Raw genomic sequence first — 14,123 nt, forward strand, 5'->3', positions numbered from 1 at the left:
TTTGAGAATACTCGAGGAGCTGTGGCTAGACCGTATGGCAGGGCCACAAACTGAAAGTGACAGTTTTCTACTTCGAAGCGTAGAAACCTCTGGTGAGCGGGAAATATTTGCACGATAGGCATCCTTAATATCAACTGAAACCAAAAATTCTCCTCCTTGGAGGATGGCTACTACAGACCGAATTGATTCCATGTGGAAGGATCGGATGCACAAGTGCTGATTTAGATCTCAGATCTAAAATAGGTCTTACTTCCCAGTTTGGTTTCGGGACAGTGAAGAGGTTTGAATAAAAACCTGTGCCCTGTTCCTTTAAGGGGACCTATGATATGACTGCCTTGGCTAGCAGATGGTCCAGTGCTAGAAGGAGAGCCTTCTTTTCTGGGTCCTTGGGAACCCCTGACCATAGAAACTGGGGAGAGGGCAAAACTCGGAACTCTAGTTTGTAACCTGGAGACACTGCAGAAGCCACCCATTCATCTTGACCTTGCTCCTGCCAGATCTTTGAAAATTGCAGGAGCCTTCCCCCCACTCGGGCGAGCGGGGGCGCCCCTTCATAAGGAGGCTTTAGTACTCTGCTTGGTGGGCTTCTTTCCCCAAGAACTTTTCTGACCCTGGTGCTGTCCCTGGGGTTTCCCCCTTGAACCTGACGGCTGAGGCCGTCGAGACTGCCTAGAGGTTGATGTCCCTGATACAGGCGAAGAGGCCTGCTTAAATGAGAAATGTCTAAATTTCTTCTTTACTGGCAACAGAGCTTTTGCCATTGGAAAGCTTTTGTAAATATTTATACAAATCTTCTCCGAATAGCCATTCACCATGAAAAAGGGAAACTGGCTAGGAGCTTCTTACACGGTGCTTCGGCTGACAAACTCTTAAGCCAAAGAACTCTGCGATAATGCACTAGTCCCAACATCAGAAGTGAAATCTGAATGGATGCATCTCTCATAGCATCTACTGTGAAACAGTGCGTCTGCTAAATCAACATACTGCTGAACCTGTTAAAAAAGGTAACAATTTAAGCATCTCCTCAAATAGCTCCTTAATGGCCTGGGATACATTGCGACCAGAACCAGCTGCACTGCTGAACCTGCTAAAACCATCTGGTTCTTAGAAAGGTTCTCCAGCTTCTTATCCACTGAGTCCTTCAACTTGCATTATCAACCGGACATGCGAGATACTTATTTACTGAGGTAATTGCAGCCTCAACTGCTGGAATCCCCCATTTCTTATAGAAATCCTCTTCCATAGGATAGTTTGGCAAACCTCTTAGGAGGTTAAAACTGCTTATCTGGATGCTCCCACTCTGCGTACATAAGCTTTCTTAGCCACACATGGATAGGAAAGGCATCCCCAGCCAGAGGAGGTTTTAAATGATCCCAACTTAGAGATGGGATCATCAGAAGCCTGCGCTGCAAGTAGCAAAAAGGTTGACCGAACCAACCCAGTGAGAGCGTGCACAAGCAAGCTCTCTTGCGGCGATACTCCTTCTGTGTTAGGATCCTCAGAAGGATAAGCCAGCATCTTCCATATCTCTAGGAAGATCTGCCTGATCCCCAGCATCCTGAACCTCCAGAGGAGGATCTTGAGCACTTGAAGGGGATCTACTGCGTTTAACCCCGCTGTGAAGGGATAAAATCGCATCAAGCTTTTTCTCTAAGCCAGCAATGGTAGAGGACAACACTTCACATGTGACATACTCAGGGGCTGAAGCGTCTTGAGCGACTGCAATAACAGCTTCCCCTGACGGCTCAATCTGACCAGCCGCAATACTCTCAGAAGAGGAAGACGTTCTTTTGGACAGGGTCTTAGTTTGTTGTGACCCCCTAAAACCCTTAGAGGAGTTCCTGGCCCCCTTGTCACCCATAGCTTACAGTACAAAGCAGAGGCACTACCAGCAAAAGAATGCAACACTTGCTAGGCTATAGTACAGTACAATAACTGCTATTAGTCCTAGCTCTACAGTACAATGGTAACAAAAGGGAGATGCCTGTGTCACCAAACCTGACCAGCAACCACTCTGCTCTGTCCCTCCACTGCCAGACTGCAGCTCTGCCTGTGTAGCTTAAAATACTTCCTCCACGTGTGGCTGGCGTCTGATGCCGATTAGCCATGCCCCCTTCCAACTAGGGAAGTGTATGAGCGCCGTCAACATGGCGGTCGGCGGCGCGGAGGGGGGGGGGCTAAAACGGCTGCTATTGGCCCAAAACATTTTTTTTTTCTAAGAAAAAGGAGGCAGCGGGCTGGCATACAAAGGAACAAAAAACGCCACTCTGGGGGCCCAGGAAGTGATCAGACCCCCCTTCATACCTGAGCTGGCTTGAATGGAGAGGAGAGAGAAAGCTTCTGCTGTTTTCAGCGTCAGAATGGTGAGTGCTCACTACAGCCTCCAGTAGTGACACATATGACATGACAACATAATACATGGAAGGAGAGATTCCTTGCAAAAAATCTCCCCTACCTTTCCTCGCCACAGGGCTTTATCAGAGATTAAAAAAAAAAAAAAAAACACACACCACAATCTTCACCCTTCATGGTAGGCTCCAAGACCTTGAAAGGAAACTTTCAGGAACAGGGGTACACTCAGGTAATCCCGTAATCCGGGACCTGCGAGAAGACCTGCCAGTAAACTTTTATTGGCCTTACTACCAAAAACTACTGGATCCCATGGCCCAGCTTAAAAGCATTTGCAAGAAAAACCTTGTGTCTTCGGATGACGAGACCCGGGTACAGTTCATTTAGTCCACTACGGAGACATCAGAACGTATCCGGTCAGGATGACTGGCTCGCATCAAAGGATTACTGCCCGTGGAGCTCAGTACACACATCCTTACACGTGTCCAACACCTTAGACACTGGCGAAAAAAACTGAGGGCTCCCAGTAGTGGGAGGGGTTATATGGGGGGAAGGTCACGCCTTAAGGGGCGTGCCAGTGTCCAGCACCTGATAAGCCGATATAACCCACATAGTAAGTACTACGGCTCTGTGTCCCCTGATGCAAGAAAAGAAAAAAAAGCTTCACAGCTAACAAGTCTCTGTGTTGATTTACTTCACAACACACACACACGACGCTACATGTAACAATTAAAAGAAAAATGTCCAGATGCCATACGACACACAGACAAGTTGTCAGGTGAAAAACTCATCATAGAAAGGTTAAATAACAGTAGCTATATCAATTAGTGGCAATCTGAATGTGTGTGGCTCCAAGGGAAGAAAGAATAGGGAAAGAGGAATAGAAAATTCAATGCTAGTTGACGTACATTCATAGCACTATACAAGCCCTGGTCTGCATTGATTTTAGCCCCGGCAGCCTGATGCAATATAAGTTGTGTCGGCAACCCCTTTCAAGGTGGGAATGGGAAACGTAATTTATGCGTATACTGTAGCATAAAACATCCAGTCGTGGGCTTAAATTAAATCGCTCTGTGGTGGAGGTACTTTATCGTCCTGTGCGACAGATGTGCGTGTAGTTTCCATCCTTCGTTCAATCCCATCCATAGGTAATGTAAGGCTGGACCACTTCAAAAGTGCCCATTTCCCAGCGTGTTCAGCTGTATGCTGTGTGCAATCATGTGTCGCCTTCACTCTACTAGCAACCTCAACTCAGGAAGCCTTGCAAAGACAGCGGCATGTGACGGTTGTGACGTCAACATGTTTCACTAGGAAGGATAGTGTAGCTTCATCTGAATGGCATACCACACTCTATCATTTTTTTTCGTGGGAACGCCACCCATTCCATGAATTAAAAAAGGGAAATATCTTAGCCAAGGTCAGCTATAATCATGATTTAATTAGCTGCTCCAATGTTCACTTTAAAAAGGTGAAGAAACGGAAAGAAAATAGAAGAAAAAGAAAAACACACACGCGAAGCACGGAAAGGGAAGAAAAAGAAAAGAAAAAAAAAAAAGCAGATAGGGGAAGGGATATAAATACATGTAGGGAAACATGAATAAGCAAAATTAAAACATTTAAACGAGTAGAGACTTTGTTGCTTTAGGTATGGGAACTAGCCCTACTACTGATCACATCCAATCCGGGAGTCATCCCATCCAAATTAAGGGGTTAGAGACAACTACCGGTCTATGAAGTCACACCGTGGCCCAATTGTTTAAGAGGATTTTGTTTATTTAAACATGATATTATTAACTCTCCCAGAAAACCTGGAGATTCAATTCTGTGTTGACGCCCATCGGTGCGAGGGACCTTAACCTATATATCCACCACGGTCAAAGTCAACTCTTCTGGTAGATAATTTTGGAACATTGATCCCTTTTATATATCTTTATGCCCACGGAACTGCCTTCATGGCATAAGGCAAAATGTTTTGTTTTTCGGGATATTTTTCCTTTTTATTAACGTCTCTCAGATGCTCTTCTATCCGCACGTTTAATGGCCTCTTTTCCCTATGTAGATTTTTGGACAGGGATAGCATATAGATCACTCTCACTGTGGAGCAATTGATTGGATCCCTAACCTTACAGCTACCTTGTTTTAAAGCATCCCTAAAAGTCTAAGTTCTGTCCACGAAGGGGCAAATCTGACACTTATTACAAGGAAACATTCCCGTATTCCCTTTGTCTTAAGATTGGCTGTTGACCTATTAGAATCAGGTTCCTTAGTGAACTCAGATTATATATCAGCATGTCAGGCCACCATCTAGGTGCTGGGCCCACTATTTCCGTTAGGCCAGGACTGTTTGCCAGTATGACCCAATGTCTTTCCAAGATGCAGTACCAGATTCCATTGGGCTCCAAAGGGCAGTTATTCTAAAATGGGGTAATTTTTTGGGGGTCCTGTACCCCCATTGGTACCCATTTGCAGTAGACTTTCCCTACTTCTACCTTTTTTTGACTTTCCTAATTTGTCCGTGGGAGTAGCCATGCTCACGGAATCTTTTGTACATCGCAACATCCTCTTTTCTATAAATCATTTGTGTAGTTTCTTTTTATCCTTAGAAATTGGCCTACTTGAATTCCATTTTTAAGCCAGTGTGGATGGTGGCTATCAGCACGTAAAAGAGTGTTAGCCACAGTCTTCTTGCAGAACGCGTGGGTACAAAGCTGTCCCTGTTCAAATGTTATCCATAAGTCTTAAGAAATCTGTATCTGATCATATGCATAGGTCAAGTTTATGTTACTTTCATTTAGATTAAGTTGCCCAAGGAACACATGCAGATCTTCCATGCTGCCTTTCCAAACCACCAGTACATCGTTGATGTACCTTAGCCATGTATATACATGATCCTGGTATATTGACGAGTTAAACACCCAGTCCCAAGTCCCAAGTGGAGACAAGCATAGGCAGGTGCCCATGGTGCCCCCATCAAGGTACTTTCCAATCTGTTGCTAGTTTTGTGTGGAGAACTGGAAGAAGTTGCTGAATAAAGCAAATTCCAGCAGTTCAAAGACTCATTTTGTGGCCCAAGCTGTGGGCGGTGAAAGTCTAGAAAAGTTTCAACTACCTGTATTCCACAAGTGTGTGACATCAAGGTGTAGAGCGATTCCACATCAATGCCCATCAGCCACACCTCGTCACCCACCTGTAGATCAGAGATTTTGGCTAACACATGATGTGTATCCTGAACAAAATGATTTTAAGTTTTTTACCATATCCTCAAGGAGGGAATCCAAGTAGCCACCAACCCTCACAAGGGGGCCCTGGCAGGTCAAAACAATCGGCCTACCAGGTGGATTCTGCAGATTTTTGTGCACCTTGGGTATAATATAAAAAGATGGGTACATTGAATTCCCTCACTTGAAGATGATCATATTCTCATTTGCTTAGGAGGCCTACTACTTTGACAACTAAATCAGAAATTAAATGATACCAAACATTTTCAGGGATAGGATTATGGTCTAATCTCCTATACGTCAAAGAATTTTTCAACCACTTGCCACCCAGACCAATTCTGACATTTCACTCCTACATGTAAAAATCCAAATTTTTTGTTGGCTAGAAAATTACGTAGAACCCCCAAACTTTTTTTTTTTTTTTTTTAGCAAAGACCCTAGAGATTACAATGGCGGTCATTGCAACTTTTTAAAAAAAGGGTTTTTTTTTTTTTTTTGGAAAAAGTGGAAAAAGTGCTAAAAAGTTAGCCCAATTTTTTTTGCATAATGTGAAAGATGAAGTTACCCCGAGTAAAGATACCCATATCATGCTTCAAAACTGCACATGCTTGTGGAATGGTGCCAAACGTCGGTTCTTAAAATTCCCCATGCACAACGCTTTAATTTTTTTTTTACTGGTTACATGTTTTGCATTACAGAGGAGGTCCAGGGCTAGGATTATTGCTCTTGCTCTAATGTTCACAGCAATACCTCACATGTGTGGTTTGAACTTGAACAGTTTTCATATGTGGGCAGAACTTAGGTATTCATTTGAGTCTGATTGGTGATGGGGGGGGGGGGGGGTTGGGGGCGGCGCTCTGTGATGCAGAGGAGTCTATGATGAGGGTTTTATGTGAAATGCTAATAAGTTTATGTTGATTAAAATTGTTCTGTATTTTAAATATTGTATTTTTTATTTCTTGCTTCTTTGCACTACAAATGAGATGTGCATAGGCATTCTTTCATATTTTTTTTAAAACTATAGTCCGCCGACCCCCCCCCCCCACACACACACACACACACACACAGTCTGAGGGACCAGGAACGGCCTGCCCCCCCCCGTTTAAAAAGTTTGAGGATCCCTGTTCTAGATCTTAGTGAAAGCTCTAGATTTCCATCATCCAAGCAAAACATTTTTTTTATTTTTTTTCCTTGCATGTGATTGAGTTTTCTTTGGAAAGCAAAGCTTTACCTCATTCACCAAGCTCGGAAGCAACAGCACTTGCAGTGCGCAGTATATTTGCCTTTAGTAAATCACCCCCCAAATCAAAATGAACATAAAACCTAAAACAAAAAAAAACAGGAGGAAGAAAATTTGATATTTACAGGGAACATCCAGAAAGGTTTACTGTGCTCTGAAAAAGTTACAATTCATTTTACACAAAGCAGTTCACTTCCTGTCCTAGGCACCTCTATATTTAAAGCCTTTTTGGAGGCAAAGTAGGTTTTTGTTCTCCTTAACCACTACAATACCGGGCACTTTCACCCCCTTCCTTCCCAGCCCAATTTTCAGCTTTCAGCGCTCTAGCGCTTTCAGTGACAATTGCGCGGTCATGCTACACTGTACCCAAATGAAATTATCATTTTGTTCGCACAAATAGCGCTTTATTTTGGTGTTATTTATTCACGACTCCGTTTTTTTTTTTTTGTGATATAAGCGCAAAAATAGCGGAAATTTGGAAAAAAAACAATATTTTCTTTTTTCTATTTGAAAAGAAATCCAATAAAATCAAATTTTGTCATAAATTTAAGCCAAAATATATTCTGCTACATGTTTTTGGTAAAAAAAATTCCGTTAAGTGTATAATAATTGGTTTGTGTGATCACGGACATATGTACGCAAATGATCATGTACATATGTGTGCAGGTGATCACGTACATATGTGCAGATAATCATTGGGACATGTAATTTTAGTGGGACATATGTGGGGGGCATGTTTTTATTATTAGGGACATGTGTTTTTATTATTTGGGGACATGTGTGTTTTGGGGACATATGTGGGGACTGTGTTTGTACTGTGTGGTGTGTTGTGTGTTTACACTACACTGATGATCAGTGAGTAAAAAGCTGTAAAAAGCAGCCCATACTCACTGATCATCAGCCGGCTGCAGCGTTCTGCTCTCCTCAGCGGTGACTTCCGTGTGAGGAGAGGAGAGCCGATTGCCTAGCAAGCGGCTGTTTGTTTACATCACATGACGGCCGTGATTGGACACGGCCGTCATGTGATCAGGAGGGCCAATCACAGAGCCCTCCTGCCGATCTGAGATGTGCCGTGTCCGGGTGACACGAGCACATCGGGATCGCGCCGCTGCGCGAGAGCGCGCACGCGCGATCCCGCTACTCCTGAAGGACGTTCCTGAACGGCCTATCAGGAGTAGACTGCTCCCACCCGGCCGTATATATGCATTGGCCGGGTGGGAAGTGGTTAAACACTTAAACAGCCTCGCAGACATCCTTTTACTTGTACAATTTTCTGAACCCTATCCTATGAATTTTGGAAATACATTTCTGTATCTAAATTTTAATCTCCAAAATGACCAATGAGCTACATCATATAGCCTGTTTTTCAAACACTGCTGAAAACAAGAACATATTACATTTTACCAAAATATCATTTTTAGATCTTCTTTCCGCTGAAACAATTATATGCCATTATTTAACAGATCTGTGAAATCTACAGACATTTTTTTTCCTGCATCACATCTGACTTTTTCCAATGTTCCATATTCCTACTACAAAATACTAAATGAAACTGGTTATAAGCCAAACATGTTGGTTCCCATGACTGAACAAATTCAGGGGTCAATGGCCTGAGGAAACCATGTGGCCAGTTACAAGTCCACTTCAGGTCTGTGACACAGCATGATAAGAGTTAGAGAAAGGGACTTTGCTGGAGAAAAAAAAAAAATATATCATAAAAAAGGTGGCCGAGTTAACACAATTATGTAAGAATTATGTCCTCAAAATGGACACAAAAAAAATAAAAAATTCTACATAAAAACTAATACCTTGCATCAAATGGATTAGGACAGTATTTTTTTTTAGGACCAAATAATTCTTTGTCGCCCCCCACTGGTTACCACTGGCAATAGGTCTTGGCTGGTATGTATTATTTTTCAGACATGTTCTAATATTGTTCATGATTATAAAGATATGCACGTATTGTTCTAGTTATATTTGTACTAATAGGACTATACTTATATCCTAGATGATGTACATACGAGACATATTATATGCCTAGGAAAAAGGACGGATGGTCCGAAACATGTCGGCATTTTTCTCAGGTTTACATATGTCGCAAGTCAATTGTTAACCAAAGTCTTGTCAAGTAACCCTTTATTCACGTTTACAAAAACGTTTAACATATGTATCCAAGATGTACTATTAATAAATTACTGTGTTATACTTTATTTACGAACTGGTCTATCTCATTCAAACATCCCTAGGGGTACCGGCTGTGCTTTTTTGCACTAGGCCATTTTTCTAGTATTCTTTGAACATAGGATGATTACATAGGTCTAAAGTTCAACAGTGTATAGGACTCCTACAATGACCTGCAAAATCAAGTGATGCCCTAATACTATGGCTAGGGAAACTCCAACATAAGACTTTTACAAACTGCTAGGGGCAAAACAAGCAGTTGTGAATTTTAAGAATCTATTTAAAAACATGCTATGGCATGTGTTCCCCACTGACAATGATGCTTAGTCTGAGAATTTAAAGGGGCAGTATACTGTGGTACTAGATTGATTCTGTTACACAGTTTCAAGTTTGACAAATCTGTTTTGCAAAAGACAAGCGGAATATCTCAAACAAAAAGCTGGACTAGATGGAGAGTACAATAAACAGAACACTTTATTTCCAACAGCCCTCTTTTTAGATGCATATTGCAATATAAGAATAGGTTAGACATTACCTTATAACACCTATACTTGTAGAGTACCACTAGGAGAATAGTCATGACAATGATTACGCTGATCATGATTGCAGCGTTAAGAATGGAGTTCAGAGCCCTCTGTCCCACGGTTTCTGTATCTTCTGTGAATGGAGTGTAAATACTAGGAGAGGGAAAAAACAAAACAAAAAAAAAAAAAAAACACACATTATGAGAATGCCACAGGAATATACCTGCTCTTTGCATACAATCCTACATTCAGATATTTCCAGGTTTCAAATCAGCTTTTGATATTTGCAATCACAGCAAATATAGTAGCAAAAATGGTGATCCCTTTGGAATTACTAATGTTTCTGCACAAACTGCTCCTAAAATGTGGCCTGAGCTTCACAATTATAAAGACAGTTTTAGTTTGCAAACACCACACATTTTACATTATCAGTTAAATACTGAATAGTTTACAATTCTTTAGGAATGTGTCTTGAATAAGAATAAATATACTTTTGTGATTTGCATTAGGTAACTGAAATAGTTGCCAGAAAAAAAAAAGCATTATGATTATGCCTGCTTTGCTAAACACAACCAAGTACAACTGTGTAATGTTAATGCTGCTCCTCTCCACCACTCAGCAGATAGATGGTAAATGTAGCACAGGCAGGTAAAGGTCGGAACTGCATCCAGACAATGGAAAGCTCAAACTAGAGAATTTAAGGGAGAAGGCCCGTGTCAGGTTCAGAACTAGACCCAGATATAACAAACAATGAGTCTGTTCAAGCAATGGATTTATGGAAGTCCAGGATACAGCCAAACCATTGTAATGCCTGAACAGTTAAGGCCAGGTTATTCAACAAAGCTTGCACCAATTCTCTTAAGAGTAGGTTATCTAAGTATCCCACAATGCGGGCTGCTCAAACAAAGACATTCAGTGCTTTGAGATCCATTTTCGGGTGGCAGCCCCCTTTGTGTTCGGAAATGTAAATAGACTGGATTAAACCCTGAAGCCAAAACAAACATTCTAACACAGGACCTGGGGTGATTACATCTTGGTCTAGAAGATCCAAGAGGGCTTGATGGGCATTTTTTCATCTGTGGGGTGACACAGGAAGGTTGGAGGTGATAAACTGAGCAGAGGGAGGGAGCAAAACTCCAGCTTATAACCCTTAGAAATCAACTCCTGCACCCAGGTACCCAAGATGCAATTATCCAAGTGTGAAGGAAAAAAAAAAAAAAGGTTAAACGGATGTCCTCCCCCACTCTGGAAAGTGAAGACACATCTTCATGAATATGAAGGTTTGTATAGGGTTTGGCAGTAGGGATAAGCTTCGTATTCGAGTTGAACATACATTCGACTCGAACATCGGCTGTTCGCCCGTTCGGCGAATTCCGAACGTTATGGGCCGTTCGCGCCAAATTAGTGTGGCGCTCACGGCCCACAATGCACTGCGTCATCGCAGTGCATTGCTGGCTCATGATTGGCCAAGCATGCACTGTGACCCCACATGCTTGGCCAATCACAGCGCCAGCAGCGAGGAGAGCCATGATTGGCCACAGGCAGGATGCCTGTGGCCAATCATAGCTCAGGCTGTGTAGTACACGCCCCACACTATATAAGGCCGCCAGCGCGGCGGCCTAGTGTAGTGTGTTGGCGTCTGAAGCCATTAGTGGGTGTTCTGTGTACCTTCAACACAGTACACACCGATCGTTTTCGGCCGATTTTCGATCTTGCTGTTGTGTAGTGGTTGTTGTCTGTGTGCCCTGACCGCAGTATACACCGCTATATTCACCTCACCTATATAGCTAGTGATATATCTTTTATAATAGAGCTTGCAGTCAGTAGTGTTAGGAGCTTGTGCGTGCTGTCTGCGTGCTCTGTACCCAGTACACACCGCTATATCCACCTACATAGCTCTTCTCTATTTGAGCCCACTTGCCATCTGCAGGAGTTATTGGAAGTTGTGTGTGCCTCCAGCACAGTATACATCTGTATATACTCCTTTATCTCTGGTGTTCTATAAAAAAGGCATCTGCAGGAGTTAGTGGGTTTTTTGTGCCTCCAGCACAATATACACCTGTATCTACCCTTTATTGCTGTTCTCTAATAGAGCCATCTGCAGGGCTTAGTGGGTGTTGTGTGACTCCATTACAGTATACCCCTTTATCTCTGGTGTTCTATAATAAAAGGCATCTGCAGGAGTTAGTGGGTGTTGTGTGACTCCATTACACTGCTGTTTTACCTAACTCCCTTCAGGCCATTACCATGTCTGGAAGGCCAGCAAGGAGAGGCAGACAGGCGCGAGCCGATAAAAGAGGGCAAGCAGGCTCTGTGTCTAGAGACAACAGTGCTGGTCGTGCAAGCGGTGCATTGTCATCAGCACGTGGCCATAGGACACGCTTGTCCTGCTTTTCGGCAGCTGGACATGTTGAACCGCAACATGCCAACGACTTGGCAGAGTGGATGACCAAGCCCTCTTCATCCTCCTCATCCTCTCTCACCCATTCTCAGGGTACTAGCAAAGCAGCTGCCAACGCATCGTCTTCCCTCCTCTCAATGTCATCATCAGTGACTCCTTCCCTAGACCCACCACGTCCTCCTGAGGAGTCTCCTGAACTCTTTGAGCACAGTGTTGGGTACATGCTCCAGGAGGATGCCCAGTGTTTTGTGGGCTCTGATGATGACACTCAGCTAGAGGAAGGCAGTAGCGTGAGCGCAGAGAGAGGGGATGCTCAAGAAGGACAGCAATCTGGCAGTCATGTTCCACAAGCTGCAGCATACTGCCAGGTTTGCTACAGCGATGAAGAGGGAGGGGATGATGAGGACACTGACTCCACGTGGGTGCCTGGTAGGAGGTAGGAGGGAGGGAGGAGGGAGGAGGAGGCACATGTCCAACGAGGCAGGATGCCCTCCGGGGGCCAGCTTAGGGGCAGCACACCGACTGAATCACACCGCAGAGCTCCGCCTGTGCAGGGCGCTGCCTCTGCGCGTTATTCTAAAAGTTCTTTGGTGTGGGCCTTTGAGACAAGTGCATCAGATCGCACCGCTGCTTTTTGCAACATATGTCTCAAGCGTATCTCGCGTGGCCAAAACATCAGCCGCTTGGGCACCCCATGCTTGACCAGACATATGTTGACCTGCCATGCAGCTCGTTGGCACGCGTACCTCAAAGACCCACACCAAAGAACAAAGCGGACCTCTCCTTGCTCCTCATCAGCTGGCATCTCCAACCCCACTAGACCTTCAGTCCTCTCTGAAACCTGCTCTGAGAGGAATGAAGGTGTAGAATTAGGTGTGTCACAGCCAAGTGCTTGCGGGAACTCTTCTAGCGGTACACCCACGTCCGATTATAGCAGGCAAATGTCCCTGCCCCAGCTGCTGGACCGGCGAAAGAAGTTCACTCCCAGCCATCCACATGCCCAGTGGTTGAATGCTAGCTTGGCTAAATTGCTAGCACTTCAACTGCTGCCTTTTCAGTTGGTAGACTCGGCCCCCTTCCGTGAGTTTGTACAATGTGCGGTTCCTCAGTGGCAGGTCCCCAAACGCCACTTTTTCTCACGGAAGGCGATTCCGGCTCTCTACCGGCATGTGGAAGGCAATGTCCTTGCCTCGCTGGACAGGGCGGTAAGGTGCATATTACCGCTGACTCATGGTCCAGCAGGCATGGATAGGGACGTTACCGGTCTTTCACGGCCCATTGGGTCACTCTTCTGGCAGCTGGGAAGGATGCAGGACAAGGTGCAGTAGTGTTGGAGGTTGTTCCACCACGCCTCAAAATGCTACTATTGGTTGTGACACCTCTCTCCTCCACCCCCTCCTCTTCTTCTTCCTCCATGGCCTCTTCCAGTGCTCTGTCCTCAGAACCAGCGGTGCTCCGTAGGCGTTCCAGGGGCTACGCAAGTACGCAGGCAAAACGATGCCATGCCGTGCTTGCGCTGGTTTGTTTGGGGGACAGGAGCCACACTGGGGCAGATGTTTTGTCAGCTCTGCAGGGGCAGGCCGAGAGGTGGTTGACGCCACGCCAGCTTAAGCCAGGAATGGTGGTTTGCGACAATGGCACCAACCTCCTCTCCGCCCTCCGACAGGGACAACTGACCCATGTGCCCTGTGTAGCTCACGTCCTTAACCTGGTGGTGCAGCGGTTCTTGGGCAGGTACCCGGGCTTACAGGATGTCCTGAAGCAGGCCAGGAAAGTCTGTGTGAATTTCCACCGATCATTTAATGCCTGTGCTCGGCTGGCTGAGCTCCAAAAGGAGTTGAACCTGCCCAAGAACCGCCTTATATGTGACATGCCCACCAGGTGGAACTCAACGTTGGCCATGCTGCAGCGGCTGCACACGCAGCAGAGGGCCATCAATGAGTACCTGTGCGACTACGGCACCAGGACAGGGTCAGGGGAGCTCGGTTTTTTCTCACCACGCCAGTGGGGCATGATCAGGGATGCATGCACTGTCCTGTCACCGTTTGAGGAGGCCACAAGGATGGTGAGCAGTGACAGTGCATGCATCAGTGACACTGTACCTCTTGTCCACCTCTTGGAGCATACGCTGCGTGGAATAATGGACAGGGCACTTGAGGCAGAACAGAGGCAGGAAGAGGAGGACTTCCTTGCCTCTCAAGGCCCCCTTT

At 44.8% G+C, this 14,123-nt stretch overlaps 1 protein-coding gene across 2 annotated transcripts in view; it reads right to left on the reverse strand.

Annotated features, from left to right (window-relative positions):
• The window catches only part of PSEN1 (presenilin 1), a 141,957-nt gene that overhangs the window by 63,484 nt on the left and 64,350 nt on the right, over positions 1-14,123 (reverse strand). For both annotated transcript variants that reach the window (XM_077464580.1, XM_077464581.1), the window contains one exon: positions 9,524-9,665. In XM_077464580.1, coding sequence (XP_077320706.1) covers positions 9,524-9,665 — 142 coding nt within the window. The remainder of the gene's footprint in view (positions 1-9,523; positions 9,666-14,123) is intronic.

The sequence above is a fragment of the Lithobates pipiens genome, unplaced genomic scaffold (genome assembly GCF_037356315.1).
Source record: "Lithobates pipiens isolate NorthernLeopardFrog02 unplaced genomic scaffold, aLitPip1_a1.2 Scaffold_30, whole genome shotgun sequence".
Taxonomy (NCBI): domain Eukaryota; kingdom Metazoa; phylum Chordata; class Amphibia; order Anura; family Ranidae; genus Lithobates; species Lithobates pipiens.